The sequence below is a fragment of the Apteryx rowi genome, unplaced genomic scaffold (genome assembly GCF_003343035.1).
Source record: "Apteryx rowi isolate R43461 unplaced genomic scaffold, aptRow1 scaffold_1086, whole genome shotgun sequence".
Classification (NCBI taxonomy): Eukaryota; Metazoa; Chordata; class Aves; order Apterygiformes; family Apterygidae; genus Apteryx; species Apteryx rowi.
In genome coordinates, this window is record NW_020447293.1 from 17,901 (window position 1) to 37,878 (window position 19,978).

The 19,978-nt window shown below is 37.3% G+C and overlaps 1 protein-coding gene across 1 annotated transcript in view; it reads left to right on the forward strand.

Moving 5' to 3' along the window:
* Positions 1–18,507, forward strand: part of LOC112968983 (gamma-aminobutyric acid receptor subunit gamma-1) — a gene marked incomplete at its 5' end in the record, with an annotated part of 32,148 nt that extends 13,641 nt beyond the window's left edge. The window contains 6 exons of the mRNA XM_026071805.1: positions 4,056–4,276; positions 7,230–7,312; positions 8,635–8,772; positions 8,891–9,043; positions 12,075–12,286; positions 18,229–18,507. Coding sequence (XP_025927590.1) covers positions 4,056–4,276; positions 7,230–7,312; positions 8,635–8,772; positions 8,891–9,043; positions 12,075–12,286; positions 18,229–18,507 — 1,086 coding nt within the window. The remainder of the gene's footprint in view (positions 1–4,055; positions 4,277–7,229; positions 7,313–8,634; positions 8,773–8,890; positions 9,044–12,074; positions 12,287–18,228) is intronic.
* Positions 18,508–19,978: the final 1,471 nt, after the last annotated feature.

Sequence of the window (19,978 nt, forward strand, 5' to 3'; positions counted from 1 at the left end):
GCAGGATCCTGAACTCCACGATCTCATGGTCACTGCAGCCAAGGCTGCCCCCAACCTTCACATCTTCCACCAGTCCTTCTTTGTTTGTTAGTACGAGGTCCAGCAGCACACCTCTCCTTGTTGGCTCCTCCACCACCTGTGTCGAGAAGTTGTCACCAATGCTCTGCAGGAACCTCCAGGACTGTTTGTGCCTAGCTGTGTTGTCTTTCCAGCAGATATCAGGGTGGTTGAAGTCCCCCATGAGAACCATTGATGTTATGTTGCAGTTGGCATGTTATAGTTACACTGAGAAATAATCTTGTAGAAAGGTATCTGCCTCCCCTTTTTTTGGGGTGGGGGGGAGACTATATGTCTGCTCGTCAAAATTCACAGTTCACTGCCTGACTTTTAGTGGTAATTCAAGATTAGTCACTGTATTCCCAGCCTTTGGAGTTTGTTATGATCTTTTAGAGAGGAGGGAGATGGAGGAGATTTGCAGTTATCTGTAAATAATTAGGCAGGTGGGCTCTTTATGCCAGCTGCACGAAAGAGTTCAGTGGTCTAATCAAATGCCRAGTATGAGCTAACTTGTGCAATGGTTATTGAACCCTGTTAGGCTAAATATGAATAAGCATGCATTTTCCTATGGCTGTGACTAATGTGGCCATAGATTGATTCCGTTTTATTCTGCATAGCTATTATATCATTAGTTTCATTTGAAAGAGAGTAGTAAACTAATTCTTATGGTTCCACAGTGGCATTGAGTAGTGAGAAGTTTTATGAAAGACTAGAAGGTGATAAGATTGTGAAGTTTAACTTTTGTAAGAAAACAAGGAAGACCTAAGTAGCTCCTTAGAAATTTGTTGCACTAAAAGAACATTTTTTAAATCTGGTGTGCTGCTGTGCTTGCTACTATGGTTTTGAAAATAAAATAGGGCTTTTATTCATCTAGTTTTCGAAATAAAGTACTTCTAGAAAAGGTACTTGACTGCTTCAGTGTGATGATTTTGTACTTCATTTTCAGCAAATTTTAGAGACCCAGATTTGCTTCTCTTATTAGGACATACGGATTCTTTTTCAGGAACTGGAAATTTGGGGGAATTGAATGTATGAATCTGTAAAATCTGTGCAGATTTCAGGTCCATTTCAAACTAGATCTTCAAAATAGATCCATCTTTCTTGATAATCCTTCAGCATAGTTTCCCTTTCAGGTTATTGCTCTCAGGTATCTATACTGTCACAGCTGCATGTTAGCAAACWGTCACTTGAGTTTCAGTTGTTCGATCGTCCTATATGTTTGTCTATATAGAGGTGAATGCTGGGGATCTGTTTGGACCTGTACCACCTGGCCTGTTTTGTGAGGGCACCTGAGTTCAGAAAGGAAGCTAATGCTTGTGTCCCATTTTCACATGTCCCACCCCCCTACAGAGAGAGGGGTGAACTGCTGCTGCCACCCACAAAGAGACTGCAAGTCCACATCTTTCAGATGTAATGAATGAGTAGGATTGTGCCTTTGGTTGGATGAATGAGGGCAGAGGGAGATGTCCAGGTACTGAAATGTCAGCTCTGAAATGGAGGACCACCCTAAGTAGATATATGAGAGGAGGCTGGCGCTTGGATATCTTGTTACATACATTCGACAAGATGCTTGGAAACAAATTGTTATTAATTTTGTGATACTGAATTATTGTGCATATGGATTCTGCTTGAACAGTGGCAGGTGTTTCAAGAAGAATGTTAACAAAGTTTCCTGTTTTTTTGCCCATGAAGTTGTTTAAACAACTTTGTAGTACAATCATGATAAGACCTTGCCAATTTAATACTGAAAGGTAAGAGAATGCAAGCATCTGGGCCTGCTGAGGCTGTCCCCTTACTCTTTGCTCTCAAAATCATCTTTAAGTGCTTCTTCCTTTCTTACCTTAATTTGTTAGGGTGGATGTGTTCTATGGCAGCCTGAGTTTTATTACACTGGGTGGTTTTGACTATAATGACACTTTGATATATTTCTTTTTCTCATACAATGCAGAGCTGCTGTGGAGTGGCTGCTTAGAGTAGCACCTTCAAACTCAGACAATCTACTCTTTTCATACATTGTCATGTCTGTTGATTTTACTCACTGATTTATTTTTTTCTCCTATTTATACTGTAAAGGCAACCGTTATTCATTCTGTTCCATTTAAGCCATTAAAACATGTCTCCTTTGCACTGTCTTGTTTACTCATTTACACTAGAGAAAAGCAAGTTTCCTTTCTAGATGGAACTACTGTAAATGAGCACAGGAAGCAGTTTTTTAAGGATAAAAGGGCCCTGACTTTTCACAGGTGTCTTGAAGATTGTTTACAGAAATAAAATAATCAAGGACTTATTTTGACCTGAAGAACCTTCTTCTGTTGATGACAGTGTCTTCCAAGGAATACAAGCAGAGTTTCAGAACCAAGTCATCTCAAAAAAGGAATTTTGATTAGTCCTTTTGTTACCTCTGTCCCCCCCCCCCCCACACACACACACTGCTTGCCTCAGACACTAGTTATTCATAATCTTTGAGAGTCAAAAAGCAGAACAGGATAGTCCATGTGGTAATTCAGCTGTGATACAGGAGAGAAAAGGGGCAAGCCTCTCTCTTGCCTATCTATTTCCTGAACCTGTTCCTCGTCCCCTGGAGGGATGGGAAAAATGAGGGAGATTTAGGCAGTCCTGGAATATCTGTCTTTGCACTTCCAAAGTATTAAGTGCCAAGTTTCACAAACTTTCCTGCAAGATGAGTAGTATTAGTTGCTGACATGAGTGAGGAGTTTGCTGCAGTGCTTTTCTGTATATTTAAAGATGGAACTGATTATCTGCATTGTGTATTTTTTTAGCCAAGTAAACTAGTGGTGACTCCTTTGGCTCCAGACAGGCAGCAGGAGTCTGAAATGCTGTTTCCYTCTCTCTTTCCCCACCATAAGTGACAGGTCAATGGGCAATGTGAACCTGTCTGAGTCTGGTCTGCAGCGCTTTTCCCTGCAGRCTGAGCTGTGAGAAGAGTTGCTAAGTTGCTTGTAGGAGCTTTCATAGGACAAMCACATAGGAAGGATCTCATCTGCCACCAAGTAGAGAGTTCTTTGCTATGTTGATCATAGTTGTGACCTGGAGCTGTGACAAACACAACAGAGAAGCATCAGGTGGCATTGCTCCTTTGGAGTGCAAAAGCAACTGGTTGGGTTCTTTGCAAAACAATATTCCAATGTATACATAATGTTTCTCTCCCTCAAGTTTTACCTTCTGTAACTGTGTCAAGAATTCTCTCGTTAAAAGGCTGTGTTTTTAGTTTTGTTTTGTCACCTTTCTTTTCTGACCATGAAAGTCTACTGAGGAAACTGGCTTTCTATCAGAACAGGCATTTTCTTGAAGGTCTAATAAGTAAAGTGGGATTTCTTTAAGGAAATTTCTTTCCTAACTATGATTATATACCCTTTTGTATGTATATAGGTAAATATATGTGGCAGACAATAACAGTTAACTCCACAAGCTGTGATGTTTACTTGCTGCATACTCATGAATTTTTCAAAGTATGAAATTTGGCCAGTGGATAAATTCTGTTATTTTTGTCAAAACAGGAGTGGGGAATGTTGAAGATAACTGTAGCTTTCTTACTTTCTTAAAAAGATCTCAAATTGCACATTGTAAAGTTCTGAAAAAATATAGAAAATTTGCTTGGTTTGGTTTTCAAGAGATAGAGAACCTCTGTCTTAACAAACTTAGCCTAGCCCAGAAAAAGTATTAAGGTTGCTGTTTAACTTCTGTCTAGGTCCGCTAGAGGTGGTTCTGCTGTGTGGTGACCTCCATGTTGCAGGAAGGTCCTATCAGCTCTCCTTTTCCTTAAATAATCAATTTATGTCAGAAAAGAAGAGATGCAGGCAGATGTGTGTGCCATTCATCAGTCTGTAACTCCTCAGCCTGGGATTTTTGATTGCTAAGTGCTACTCAAATGATACAAAAGAGAAGAGGTGGCCCTAGATTTATATATGAATTAAAAATTCTTGGCTTGCAAGCTTTGGTATATGCATACATAGATATGATTGTTTCTCTATTTTTAGGAATACACCATCGATATAATTTTTGCCCAGACTTGGTATGACAGTCGTCTAAAATTTAACAGCTCAATGAAAGTGCTTATGCTTAATAGCAATATGGTTGGAAAAATTTGGATTCCAGACACTTTCTTCCGGAACTCAAGAAAATCTGATGCTCACTGGATTACAACTCCGAACCGTTTGCTTCGGATCTGGAGTGATGGACGAGTATTATACACTTTGAGGTGAGTATTTATTAACTGGATAAAGAAATAGCATTTTTATGCCCAGGAATATGAAAAGAGTTAGAGTATGAAGAAAATCTCTTGCCCTTTTTTGTTGTGGACTATGGGAGTTTGCAGGGAATTTGCTAGGGAGAAAAAAATGATGATTTGATCATGAAAAATGTGAAATGCATAATATTGAGTTACATTGCCCAGTTAATAGGGTAAATACAGTTGAAGAGGAAGCAGATCTTGATCTCATTTAGGTACAGGCAAGAAAGAAAAAAAAAATTATGCAGCCAGTAGCATAGTGGTGGTCCGTCCCTAAAATATCACTGATCTAGCCATAGATTGTTTTTTTAGAGACTTCTATTCTCCTGCGTAGCTCAGTATCTAATTTCCACCACATTATGTTTGTTAAGTAAAAGATGAAATGCTTCAAACAGTAAAAATCATAGGTACTTTGACTAACAATCAGGCTGCAGTTCTGCATATACTTCTTCACATGCTTACCTTTGCAACCTTTACATTGTGCCATTAAAATCAACAAAGCTATTCTTTAACTCCAAATTAGGCACAGGCAAATGTATTTGCAAAAATTTTACTTGGCAAATGTGGGATGCTTGGGATGATTTTAAAGTCAACATCTAGGGTATCTGTCCTAAAGTCAGAGTTGCTTATCAAACAGTTCTTGAAATGCTGTAGTCGATAGAAAGCATTTTAGTGTGATCTGTCTTTTTTTTTTTTTTTTAAAGTTTGTCTACAAAATCGTGCTGTAAATTAGTAGTTGATCACCAAGTAGTTCAGGCATCCTTGCAGAGGAGGATAGTGACAGGCTCAGGAAGAGCTTCATTCAGCCACCTGTACAAAGTTTCTACTCATCAGCCAGAGCCCTGTTTTTTTAAACATAAGCGTTGACAGTAAGATGATGCAGAGTACTAAAAAGTATACTAAATTATATATTTTCTTAGGATTGGGAATGTATTTAATATCCTTTCAAAAGATAGGGCCATACTGTCCAATAAATCTAGTTCTGTACTTTTAAAATTAAATTATTTAAAATTAATTAAATAAAAAAATTAAATTTAATTTAATTATTTTCTTTTTGGTCATTTACGTAGTTTTCATGTGTAGGCTAGTGATGTTGTACAAGCAATTTATAAAAGCATTCAGTATCAGAAGTAATAAGAATTAGACTGTTTTAAAAGAATTCTGTTCACTTAATTGTTTCTTAATATGCCTCACTTCGAAGCATACAACTTTCTAAGAAGAGCGCTTTTTAAACAGTTTGTCCTGCTAAGGTTTATAAAAAATCTCTAGGTAGTCTCTTCTGTTAACATGCTAATACATATTTCTGTATTTATTTATTGTGCTGAGCAATTCCAGGGTCATACTTGGACTTTACCCTTCCATTGTATGTCCAGTTTCAAAGGTATACTTTTTTTCTAAACAGGATCTAAGTGAAAAACATTTATGTGAGCTCTCCCAGAGTGAGAGGGTAGAATTACAGTGCTAATATATGAGCTATGAAGTGCAATGGGCTGCTAATAAAACAGTAAAACTGGGTATTCACCCAGTACTGCCATGTGCAAGTATCTGTATAGAACAAGGAGATTGCCTGAATTTGGCCTAAGGTGGAATAACACAGAGAAGAGAAGTTCATATGTTGGTGATTGAAGGAATGCTAGCGGGACCTGGCTATGCTGCAGGTTCTCTGGCTCCCCTGTGCCACCACTGGCCCAAAGTTGTTGGTCTTTCTGTTGGACCTACCAGTGATTCCAGATCTAGTTGTATTGCTTTATGTCTGACTTTTTTAAGATTGAGTTATCCAAAGAGTGAAAATAGAAACCAAAGGCAATAAATGCATATGTCATGACTGGCACATTGAAAAGCTTCACCGGAGGAATGCAAGTCTTTCAGTTTGAAATATGGCATATTCTTTTCCAGGATATGTCAGGAAATTTCCTTTAATTTACTTTCCCATATAAATTACATCTGCCTCTCTCTTGTTCAGGTCAGATTTCCAGGAAGGTCCTAATGACACTTTGTATAAAATAATCACTTTGTTCAAAGGCTTGCAGGGCCTTCTGGCATTGCATGGCAGAGTCCTCCTTTCTTCATCCCTTCATCTCAGTGTAGTATATAAGCATGACGTTACTTTTCAGAACTGGATTTAGAAGAAATTCTGACTTCTTCACCATGCTGTCAACAGCGGAGGAGCTATTCTAAATGCAAAGATGGCAGTTAAGTGTCCAGCCCCTTACTGCAGCCTCCTAGTGAAAGTTAGCATGAACTGAGTTTCTCATTTGTCGCTTGGAAGATCTTTGAAAATCTGTGGTAGTATTTTCAAAAGCAGCAAGTGATTCAGTTGTTCAAATACCATTATGAGTCCTGAACTACTTCTGAAATGTACACTAGCTACCTGCATTATTTGAGTGCCTTAGATATTGAATGAGTAGAAATATCAAGCCTACTGTTTCCCATCTCTGCTGCTGTTTTCATCAGAGCTACTTCAATGAGTAGAGAGCAGGCCTGTGGCCCCACCTTCACCATACAGTACATTGCCATCAGATATAATGACACCAAATGCCATTTGACTTGATGAATGCATTCTTCGGTGGCTTCCTTTATTTGCTGTTGTGAACTCCCCTCCCTGCCCTGCCTTCAATCCCACCCTTTTATCCATCCCTTTTCCCCCCTTTTTCTGGTGAAGAGCTGAGAGATTCCCCCAAATCAATTGATGCTCTTGGAATTGCTAGATATACCGATAAACCATGCAGGTCCTCAGATTGCATTTGCTGACAGTTTTCATTCTTTAGAGGTGATGCTGAGTGTTTTTTGCAGATACACAGCTGGCTATGCATAGTGTGCATTAATTGGCAAAATTGATTCCTGTGCATGTTCTTTACTATCTAGTCTGAAGTGTCTGGATGCTTGAATATAACCTTATGGCTTTTTTTTTTTTTCTAATTAGGCTGACAATTAATGCTGAATGTTATCTTCAGCTTCATAACTTTCCCATGGATGAACATTCCTGTCCCCTGGAGTTTTCAAGCTGTAGGTGGTAAAATACTTTGGTTGTTTTTTGTTTTTATTATTTTTTGTTTTTTTCCCTTTCTCTTTACAATTAGGCTTTTAATTTCTTTGAATTCTGTCTGCAAGAGAGCAAGTGATTACATTTTAAAGTCTTATAGAGAAGGAAAGAACTGACCACTTTATATTTTACTTGGATTTATTGCATTGTTTGTTGCATTATTAAATGCAATAATGAATGAATGGAATTACATGCATTTAATTTAATTGCAACTTTAAAAATAATCATGGTGCTTAAAAGTTTGATGCAATGCCTGTTCATGTTAATGGGAATCTATTGCCCTAAGAGAAGAGGATTTTTTTTTTCCTTTATGCCTGCCAGACTTGCTAGCTTTGAGTTGGTTACATGGGGTATACTTAAGAGGAAAAATAAGAGCTACCCTCTTTAACCTGTTCCTGCAGGTATTTAATCAGCATAATGAGTCCTTCTCCTTTCAGTGGGACTTATTTATGTGAGCAAGAAACACCAACTTTCAGGTTTGGATTCTTCAATATGAACTATTAAAAAAAAATTAATATGTTCCTAAGATCACTGTGCTATTACTGGTGAAAACTCTAACAACACCTGAACACAGCAAAACAATTTATTCCTAGATGTAAAACCGAACAGGCAATGAAATCAAACTTCAATGCTTCTTCCTAAATAAATATTTTCATTTAACATTTCCTTCTTGGATACTGCCAACTAAATGAGCTTTGCAGCTCTGTCCACTAAACAGTTGTGCCCTATGAGGGAACCTTCATTAATTTTATTTCTGCCTTTGTGCAGGATCATGTGGGGCAAGACCATGAAAATAGAGTATTGTACTCCCTTAGAACTGAAATACCGGACAATGAATCAGGTCACAAAAATCCAATCTGGGAATAATAGAGAAGAGAAATTTTCAATAAACATCTATAGGACTGTATTTTTTTCTGTATTTTTAAGCCCTTTATGTTCTTTTAAAGCTGTATTGGTGTCTATTACATTTATAGATTAACGTTTAGTGATGATTCTGAGCCAGTTGCTCATGTCTGAGTACAACAGTATTGTGTACCTATTCCCTAGACATTTGTATTTACATAGTTGTTGGTTGATCATACGTTTAGCTAGGCTTAAAACTGAGGTTAGACATTTTTTGGTTAAATTTTAACAGTATATCAGGTAGATTCTAGAGTAGCTTGCTCTATGATCCAGTTTATATATAGCCCTGATTTAGTATGTAAGTAATTTTGAAGATCACAAGTGAAAACATGCTTTGGTATATACTGCAACTGAACGCTTGATTTGCTCTGCTTTATTTTAGATGGATATCCTAGAAATGAAATTGAATACAAATGGAAGAAAACCTCTGTTGAAGTGGCAGATCCAAAATACTGGAGATTGTATCAGTTTGCGTTTGTAGGGTTACGAAATACAACTGAAATTTCTCATACCCTGTCTGGTAAGGCAAAATGTAAAGTTTCACTGCATGTAATAACAATGTAGAGCAACAGTAACAGATAAATATACAACTGAAAACCATTTACAATGTCTACTGAGATTTTTTTTTTAACTTATAGGTGATTACATTATTATGACAATCTTCTTTGATCTGAGCAGACGTATGGGATATTTTACTATCCAGACATACATTCCTTGTATACTGACAGTTGTTCTTTCATGGGTGTCATTTTGGATCAATAAAGATGCAGTTCCTGCAAGGACATCTCTGGGTATGTATGTCTATTCTCAATCTTGAAGGGTCCAGTACTCCCCAGGAATACAAATCTGCAGAGGGCAGTAAATTAACCAGTTTATTCCCCTTCAGACTGTGACTGCTGGTCACCCTTCCTCTTGAACTTCAAGATTAAGAGGAAGAGGATCCTGCTGTGGTTTCACAGCAGGGCTTAAGGAGAGAGTGTTGAGAATGGAAATCTTCTGGAAATTGTGATTCAAGCCTTGTGGATCTGCTGCTGTTCACATAACTACGTTTTTTCCCTTTATGTTCTTTTTGTCATCTCCAGGGACAGCAATATGGCAATGATTAGTCTGACAAGTATGATTAAACTTCCCTTAGCATCGCGGAAGAAAGGATGTTATTACTGCACAAGGGGAAACCCAGGAAGATCTAGATTTCTAAAAAGTAATGAAAATGATTCATTTGTTTTTTTAAGCCCAAGATGAGGAAAATTTTCAACCAAAGTTGAACTTCAAACTGTTAGGTGCATAACTCACAAAAGCCTGACTCACTGTCCTTAGGGATTTTGTTTTTATCACAGGCATTACTGAAGCGTTGCGAGTTTTTCCACAGAGATTATTCTGTGGCAGTGCCACCTTGGCTGAGCTGCTTGGCATGGCATCAGTCTCCTACTTTTGACCACTTGGAATTTGTGTCCTGCCTTGGAGAAGTGCCTTATATCCCAGAGACACAAAATACATAGGGGTGCCTGGAGCACATGGGATGCACAATAGCAACTTTGAGCTTAGCACTGATAGATGCTTTTAGTAAAACTGGTGGTGGCATTATGATCTATTTTGTGGAAAAGACCAAGGGTTGAGAGTACATTTTAGGAAGTGAGAGAGATGAGTTAATTTCCCTCACCAGTTTATATGATACACCACTCTCACATTATAGGAGCATTTCCTAACAGAAGAGTGAGTCCAGGCTTTAACTCTCTGCCTTTCTCACTGAAACTGGACCACTATGTTGTTAAATCTGCAAGATTAATGAGTCAAGGAAGAAAGTAAGCAAAAATGAACATGGCTAAGTAGTGTAATGCAAAGGTAAGCGAAAGAAAGCTTGAGTCTTGGACCTTAACTTTGTACTATTTAAAAGTTCTGCAAAGCTTAGTGAAGAGAGCCTAAAAGCCTGAATAAATGAATGAAGATGTCTCTGATATTTAGAAATTATAAAATTTCTTTGACTTTTTAAGCATTGCACATTCATGTCATTGTGGGTACAGTCTGGAAAGACACTAGCTTTAACTGGAAAAGCTGTCATATCCTGCTCGTTCTATATCCAGTTTGTTCTTTTTACAGAATAATCTTTCCATGCCGCTAACCTACCAAATTCATCTTGGATCGAATGATGAAGGCAGAGTTTCCACACTCCCATTTCAGAAATACTAACCTTCTTGTAATGTACTGCAAGTGTTTGCAGTATCATATTTACAGCTCCATCCAGTTAACTCTGAGTTACTTTTGGTGACTTTTGCATGAGCATGCAGAAGCCTGCTTGACTGGCAGATTGTAGGATTATTTTTCTCATAGACAGGTATCCTGCTGAAGAAAAAAAGAGGTTACCAGTGGAATAAATGAAGTTTTATAGAGAATGATTGAGAAATTAAAACAATAAAGCCCAAACTAGGGTCCATCGTGGCTAGCAGCCATGATGCTATGGAAGGTTTGCTCACCAAGACAGCCCTCCGTATGCCTTTCGCAGTGGAGAGGACTGGGAAAGTCTGTGTCTCCTTTTGTCCTCTGAGCAGAAGTCAGTAGGGGGAATGGTGGGAATCACCTTCCACCTGGCGGCTGTGCTGTGGCCTGATACGCTGCAAAAGCTCAGGCCTTTTTCTTGCATCTGTGTTGAAAGACCCTGACAGATTGTGGTTTCTCAAAGCAAAATGATCCAGATTATTAAAGGTATTTAGGCATTTAATTATGCAGAGAAGTGCCTAATTGATTTTCAAAAGCATCTAGTGGGAGCTAAGCACTTTTGAAAAACTCTGTGGTTACCTATCTGCCATTTTAGGCATTTAATTCTTTTGAGAAATCTGCTGCAAAATCACCACTGTTTTCCTGCTGCAGGATCAGTCAATAGCAACCTCTGATTCCATGCTTTGATTTAAAGCCATAGATAGTCTTAGATTGGTGTGACATGTTTTGTGTAATAAACCTGCTTATGTAAATAACAGAAATTGTTTATGTCTTCAAGTACTGCTATCCAAAGGAAAGGTCACATCTGAATTTTGGACTACTCTCAAAAAAGCTTTGCATCTCCCTGAAGCATCAAATATCAGAAGAAAGTGTTAAACCACTGAAGAGCATTTTAGTTGAGATTCTAAACATACAACTGCTAAGGCTAGCTTGTTCGTGTAATTAACTTGTATATAAGTGAATCGAGTGAAATGTTTTCTATTACCTAAGAGACAGTGTTGAGAAAATACCTGGAGAACGAGACCAGAAGGGCCCTGTAGATCATCTAGTTTGACCTATTATACATCAGAAGCAATTTAAAACGTTATTCTTTTTTCCAGTGTTTTCTGAAAGTTTTAAATCATCATCATCCTCTGAAAATTTTTAAATTGTTTATAGATAATACACCTTTTGCTTACTTACAAAATGATTATTTTGGATATTTTAATTTTTCAAGAACCAAAGGGCCTTTATCAGTGTATATAATGTGGGGTTTTTGTATCTGTTTATTTCTGTTTATTGTATTTCTTTTATTTTTTTCTGCTTATCTTATAAACTTTCTTAGTGTTTTTGTGTCTTCAGTGTGTTGAAAACAGGAGGGATTTAAAGTAAAGCTGAAACCTTCCTTCTGTACGATCCCACTGTGGCCACTGGATCCATATGGATGGCTTGTTGTGATAGCACTGGTGTGCATGGGTGCGTGTGGGTGTGATCTGAGGCGAACCCTACTGCGGGTCAGTTCTTGTGTGCCTCACCAATGAATTAAAAGGTAATCTGAGGAATTTTTGTGACAATATGACTGGGTTATTTATTTATACACCTCCTTCTCTTTCTTTCTTCTGCAAATAGGTATTACGACAGTGTTGACCATGACAACGCTGAGCACAATTGCTAGGAAGTCACTCCCAAAGGTTTCTTATGTGACAGCAATGGACCTCTTTGTTTCAGTTTGTTTCATTTTTGTGTTTGCTGCCTTGATGGAATATGGCACTTTGCATTACTTTACCAGCAACAGAAAAGGGGACAAAGGAAAAGAAAAGAAGGCAAAATCCAAGCCATCAGTAAGTTTAGTCAAGCAATCTAGAAGAAAAAAGAATTACAGAATGCTGTTTATTGTAAAATTAATTCTGAGGAACTGGTTCCCAAGCGGAAGGGCTAATTTTCAAAGAGAATTAATCCACTAATTTTTTTACGGTTGGGGACTTGTATTCATTTTTTTCTAAATACTGCTAATGAATGAACAGAACTTTTGGATCATCTTAGTCACATATGAGTGAGAACATATGAGGCTAAGCTAGAAAATAGTTTAATATAATTTTCCATGTTGTGCACAACCCCTCTGTGCTTTTAGAGCTGCCTGTAAAGTCCCCCTGACAGTTCTGTTTGGGCACAGTGCTTCTGATAACAGCACCTGGCAAAGAACCATAAATAAGATTCTAGCAGTGGAGAATAATGTAAATGGACTGAAGATATGAGGATTTGTTTGGGTCTTCATCACTTAACCTCACTTGAGTCTAACCTTTTCACTGACTCACTGACATTTCAAAGGAAAAAATAGCTATTATTAGTCAGAATTCTAAATCTCTTCAACTTCACAAATTCTACTTCAAGTCTTTTTTAAATTTACTTGCTTGTTTCTTTCTAGCAAAAAGAACCTCTTGCTGTTACAAGTTGAGGTTGGTTTGGTATGAATCCCTACCTACCCTAGGAACAAATATTACTTAATTTTAAGAAGCTTCCCATTCCTTTAGCATGAATACTGGAATTTCTGAAGAATCTGTTGTTGGAAGCCAGTAAAATATTGAAAAGCTAATTTTTAAATTAATGAAACATTGAGGGAAAGGCATTAAGTGTTTATTCTTCAGAATAGTAGTCTTAATAGCTGAGTCTTGATCATAGCCTCCTTTGGGAGAGGATAATAAGAGGACAGACAGTGTTATAAAGCCCACTTCCAGATCATTTCTTTAGAGGAAGCTAGAGCATAGCTGAATCATAATGTGAGTTGTCTTTCCTGGGGGAAGGCTGAAGGCCACTTGTGTAATATCAAACAGAAGTTGAATTGAAATTAGGGAAGCCCAGACATGGAAATGTAGAAACCCTGGCACGAACCATATCCATTCTGCGATTCATGTTGGAAGAGCACTGTTTTTCACATTCTCGTAAGTGCCGCAGGGATGGACTCTTCTGTGGGCCGTTTGGAACCACTATGGCTAAATACTAGGGAAATGAGAGCCCTTGGACTTAATATGGACAACTAATACTGGGAAGCTGAGCTGAGTGGATCAGCTGCGTGTTTAGTAGAAGACTAGGGTGCTGAAGAGCTAATGCTGCTTTATCCTGCCTTGGGCATCACTGAGATCCTCAGGGAGTCCAGCCCAGCTGAGAGAACTGGAAGCTGCTGGGAGAATGGAAATCTCACCCTGTCCTAGTGCTAGGGACATATGTGGTCAGGGAAGGAAGCAGGCTTTGGCAAAGGGGCACAGTTGAGCTATTGGGGTAAAAGACACAGAGGCTTCARAATTTGGGGGACCTTTTGGTGTTAGTGTAGCAGTTTCAGTTTTAGGTTATTGTTGCAGTGAGATACCAGCAACACTTACCTATGGCCTTGATGGTCATACAGAGCACATGGAGCAGAAATAGGTTTGCTCTCAGCACACATGACAATGAAAAGGGAGACAATTTCTCCAAGCCAGGGAGAAATTAAAGATCAGTGGGTGGCAGATCGGCATGAATTAAATGGAATGGAGCACTCAGACTTCCTAGAATGTGTCTTCTAATATCAACCATTTGTGCTATAATCTGCTGAATGGTTTGAGATTTTTCAGTGCATATAACAATATAAAATGTGGAATAATGGTGGACTTACTGACTAAATAGTTGGGGATTGAACTAAGATTAAAATTAGCAATAAAATATGAAACACTATTTAATTATGTTTTATTCTGTTCTTAAAGTATGCTTTTTACTTGTAAGGATTTGGAAAAAAAACTTGTCTGTTCACCCAGAATTCTTTAACATGTTTCAGCAAACCAAAAAATGACTATAAGAACATATTCAATAAGAGATTACTCTGAAAAATTGTTCTAAATTTAATGTACTTAGATGCAAAGGATTCTAATTTGATCAAAATAGTTTTTGTTTGGTGAAGTTTTATGGAATGCTGTTAAATTTCTTGTTCCAAATGGAACAATTAAACAAGCCATCTGATTAATTAAAGGAAAATCGTACAGTGACAGATTTCCTTTTCTTTCTTTTTTCTTTCTTTTTTACTATTTTTGTCAAAGAATTCATTCTTTTTCTCTTGTAGTTATGGATGTGTAACTCAAAACCCCCCAATTTAATTAAAATAGGCAGTTTAATTCTGTATGAAAAGATCTTATTCACATTTTTTTTCTTGGAAAACTTGCCTTACATAGGTCTTCTATTTCTATTGCAAAATGCAATAAAAGCTTATTATTCCGGGAACTGATAGCAAGAAGGTGCTGTAAAATATCTTGTGAAGAAATGGTGAGATTTTGTGAATGATTACAGCAGTTTTATTTTACAGAATGTGTGCTAGCATCATTCAAGTAAGGCAGTATGAATTGGCTTATGCAAAGCCACATTAGTAAGGGTAATGAGTTTGGGCTGGAAAGATTAAACTTAATTAGTTGTGGATCTTCTTCTGATCATCATTTCACCTGAAGTGAATGCATTACCTGTGTTATGAGCTCAAAAAGTGCATGGATGATGGCTTTCTTTTGTACATGTGTTAGTGTTTTGTGCAGAATAATTTGGTTTTGATCTTACCAGAGTGTATTATAAATGCTTCTCATTATATGTAGAGTTTTATCTACAATATAATCAACCATCTACAGGTGCAATCAACATGTACTATTGTATCAATCTATTAAAAGATTTTTTTAAAGTCGCTGCCAGCTGATATAATGTCACATTATTGTGAGGTATTCTACTTTGCTGTGCACTGTGAGCCCAGTTTTATTCAAAAAAGTGACTCTAAGAGTGCTTGAGAAAACATCCTTTTTTCTTTTTTAATAAGATGAGTTTGGGGGATTTTTTAGTTATCAGTTTTCATTTACAGTTTCCTCGTGCTTTCTGGAGTAAGACCTTTCTGAAGACCTCAGTTCTTCTCAGTAATCTCCTACTTCATAGTTTAGGGATTCTAGATAGTTTCTTTCATGTTGGGCTCAGTAGGCTAAGTAGCTAAGGATTTTTTTATTTTACCTCAGTCCTTTCCTGACCTCTAGATTTGCCTTTAAGGTTTCCTTTGATCTTCTTTTTAAAACATTATCTTCATAATTTTTCTAAATCTTTTCTCTCCTTTTCTTCACATTGTCTCTTTCCTGCATACTTTTTATATATTTCCTGTAAGAAATTAGGCATATAAGATAGCTCTGTCTTTCTGCCTCTCAGGCTACTTCTACAAATTTTTAGTTCAGTAGCCAGTTTCAGTCTACTCTGGCATTTGTTAAACAGGCTGTGGGGTAGAGGAGGGACACACTAGTAAAATGAACAATAAAAGAAACTCAAGAGCGAACAGTCCTTACTGGCCACTAGAGAATCCTCTTGGTAGTTCAGCCACAAGGCACAAACCACTGAAGAACTCAGATTTCTTTGGCTCCGCTTCTCATGGGACTGTTTTTTTTGTCCTCCTCTGCTGTTCTGCTGTGGGATGCTGTGGTTGCTTGTTTCCCTTCTCTGAATTTTTCTTCTGGGATATGCCAGTAATTCTTCTCACAAGCAGGTGACTACTGTAGTAATCCAAGTGATAATTTAGGTCTTGTGACCTTCAGCAGATGTACCCTTGTAATGTGAAGCATTCTGCTCCCTTTCAGGGTGAAAGCAGATGGTGCCCACATTGGTTATGAAGCTGCATTATGTTCTTTACTATGTGTCGTTGTCTTAATCCTGTGTGATGCATAGTGAGCACTTTTGATTGTTAAAAACATTTTCATAAATTGTATCTATTCTGGGATAGATATAGTAGATGATTTCCAGATTAGGCACAGATTAGAATTAGCTATGAATTCTCAGGAAATAAGAGAACTGTGGAACTTTTGTTTGACAAGCAGTGAAACACAGTACCTCTTTTTGTCTTCCTCTGTGTTGTATTATTGAGTTTGAGGATTCCTATTTTATCCTACTAGTAGAAATGAATCACTCCATGAATTTTAGATTGATAGAACCAACAGTCAAAAAATTCTTGTAAAGCCAGAGTAAAAGAAGTGAATCAGAAATAGGTATCTTTCCCTATATATCTTCAGCAAAATAATGATTGACATTAAATGTGAATTTAAGTTTTTTCTTATGTAAAAATAAGCTTTGTTTGTAATACTTATTAGGGTAGAAGCATCTAACTCCTGTTTGTTAATGTAGTCAGTATTTTATCATAACTGAAAAGAATAATGAGGTCCTTTAGGATTATAATTAGCTCCCTAGGTCATCATGTCTAAGAACTGTTGAAACAGCAGTGTGCATAAAACTTCCTTTGGTAAAGGCACTTATTTAATAAATTTATGAAGGGGATAGGAAGACATGGTGGGCATTGTAGTGCTTTGTTATCATCCCCTTGGAACATTACTGCTGCAGAGACATTATACTACAAGGTAGCCTCTTAACAGGGTACAGAGATCTGTGTGCTGACCCAGGTAATTCTCTGGAAGTGGGACAATAGGAGTTGAAAACATACAAGAATCTAAATGATGTGGCTTCCTGCTTTTTATGTATTATCATTGCCTATCGTGTAATTGCTTAGAGAGATTCTTCTGTGTGCTTTGAGGTCCAGAGATGTTAATTACTTCATTGTAAACTGACTTTCTTAATTCCTCTGACTACATCCTTTCCTATCATTTTTATTCCTTATGTTAAAAAATATGGAGATAGTAAAAGAAATAGAAAAAAATACAAAAGCAGTATTAATGTAACAGTTATCTTCAGTATGAAAATTTTAGAAGAGGTGCCAAAACTGGGAGGTTGAAAGAAGAAAGAGTGAACAAGAAGACTATGGAGTAGTCTAGAAAGGCTATGAGATTTGGAAAAAAGAACAAGAACAGATGGGGAAAGGGAGAATGTCTTAAAAAAATATTGGGGAAAAGAAGGATAAAAAGTGAAGAACTGTATGGAAATAAAATAATAAAAGGAGGAAAGATGGATTATAGTCATGCAAGTGAAAGGACGGTAAAAAGAACAAAAATCACAAGGAAGGGAACAGCAAATGGTCTATGTATGAGGCAATAAAGCACCCAGATTTTTTTCTATTAAAATTATTTATGAACCTTAACAGCTTTTACACTGAATTTTTACCAAACTGCAAGAGGATTGAGTTACGCTAGCTGAAGGTAGAAGTAAGAATTAAGAGCTACTTTTATCAGTTTACTGATTTGAATGGCATTCTCCGCAGGAGCCTATGTCTTGGTTTCTAAGCGCTGGGTATATTGTTTAGGGATATAACATCAGAGGGATATTAGATGACTAAGTCTGGCCTTGGTGTGTCACAGTCTCTTAAACTTCACCAGTGATGCTGTACTAATCCTACTAGATTGTTTTGGCTAAAATGTAGCTTCCAGAAACGTATCCAGTCTTCTTCTAAAGACTGCAAATGAAGGGAAACAATCATTCCCTTGGTAGTGATACTTATATCCTGCTTGTGGACTTGTTTGTGACACAGTTGCCAAGTTGTGACTGACTTCAAAATGTTCTTTTGTGTTGTGTAGATGAGATCAGCTAACCCTGTCTGTAACTAATTACCCAGTATTCCCATATCCCAGCACAACCCAGATTTTACTGTGGCAGGTGAAAAGCATTCAGGAACTTTTGCCTGCCTGAGCTGATTATATACAGCAGTTCATAATTCACAATGCTCCCCAAACTGTTCTCTTTAAAATTTGAAATTCTGTATATTGAACTGAATGTGCTTATACTGGCCTTTCCTATGGGAAGTCCATGAAATGTCTGTAGTCTGAGGGGAAAGAAAAAACCTTTTTTTTTTTTTTTTTTATTTAAGAAACCACCTGCAATTGCTGTTCGACCTGGATCAACACTAATTCCAATTAATAACATTAATCATCTACCTGAACGTGATGATGATTATGGATATGAGTGCCTAGAAGGGAAAGACTGTGCTAGCTTCTTTTGTTGTTTTGAAGACTGCCGCACAGGATCTTGGAGAGAAGGAAGGATACACATCCGTATTGCAAAAATTGACTCCTATTCTCGAATTTTCTTTCCAACTGCCTTTGCATTGTTCAATCTTGTTTATTGGATTGGCTATCTTTATCTATAAATTTCAGAGGTTTGACAAACTCAGAAAAAGGTTAACTTACCATTGATCCTTACAACTTATTGAGCAGTCAAAGATTAGAGTTGGTTCCAAGTCACTAAAATTGTCTGGATGCATTAAAAATTTGAAACAAACTGGGGGGATATGGTGATCCCTCTTGTTATCAATTATAGAACTGATTTTTTTTTTTTAAGAGAAAATTTTAAAATAAATACCTGTAAGATTTAACTTATCTGAACACGCACCCATTTTTGTCCAGCTCTAACAAAATGCAGAGACAAGAGGCTACATTTTTGAAATGGACAGTTCTACATAACCTTGCAATTTTAATCCTAAATGATAAAGCAAATAAATTTTGTAGCATCTCTTACACCTTAATAAAGAAAGCCTTAATAAAATGGGATTAGTTATTCTCATTCATTTCTTCTATAAGGTGATGATTTTTATGAATTCCTGATTTTAAAAAGTTGAAATGGAATGTTTCTATTTTTCAGCTAGTCATTTGTCCTCTGCAGTATGTTAAAGCATGATTAAGTCATAGTTAATCCTGTTCAGATTTATACAAAGTCATGAGATGAGAGCAGCAAGAAATGGATATATCACAAAAACACAAGGGCAATTCTGAGCTTGTCTTATCCTGAGCATTTATGTAGGCTTTTGGCTTTCAACCTTAGATTACATTTATGTCTGTACTCCATCTGCCATTACTTCACTGTTGTGAGTTCACCAAAGTTCTTCAACAGGGCTACACTTTCCAAGGTTCCTAACTAGCTGCCGTCGCTTGGCGCAGCTCTGCTAGTTTCATGGACACCAGGCTGATATCGGCTAACTGAGGTTCTGGCCATTGAGCGTAATGCTTTTTCATGTCCTCCCCATTCTCCTCTTCTTAGATTCATACTCAGGGTCGTAAAAAGCATTATGTTCAGTAGAATTTGTGTCATTGGAGTTGGGAAAAACTCTGACAGTGTTATAGTCATATCCAAACCCAGTAGGTTGGATCTCCAGCCTTCAGAGTAAAGGGTTTGACCTGCTCCATTTTGCATACAGTATGATTTTTGTAGATTCTGCTTGTTTCTGTGTATGCCACTTACTGAGCCAAATCCAAGTGGCATGAATTTACTGAACCTGTTTTATGGATTGATTTGTAATAATTTCTTCATATTTGTTTGTTTTTAATAGTAAATCCCTGTTATGGGGAAAAAAAATCCTTATGTATTGCAGATCATATTCCAAGATGGTATATAGCCCCCAAAATCATAGGACCAGTTCTCCAGCCTCTCTATAGTCAGAGCTTCTGTTCACTTTGGTAGATATTCTTCAGTAGTAGTCTTTCTGAATTGGCTTCTATGTGTTGACTATTGCTGGCCGACAGCATTTACTATCTCATTTCTATTTTTAAATCCATTGTCTTCATTACGGGAAAGTGCAGTCCCTCCTCCTTTCTCAGAAAGAAACTGGTCTCAAGTGAGCTTGC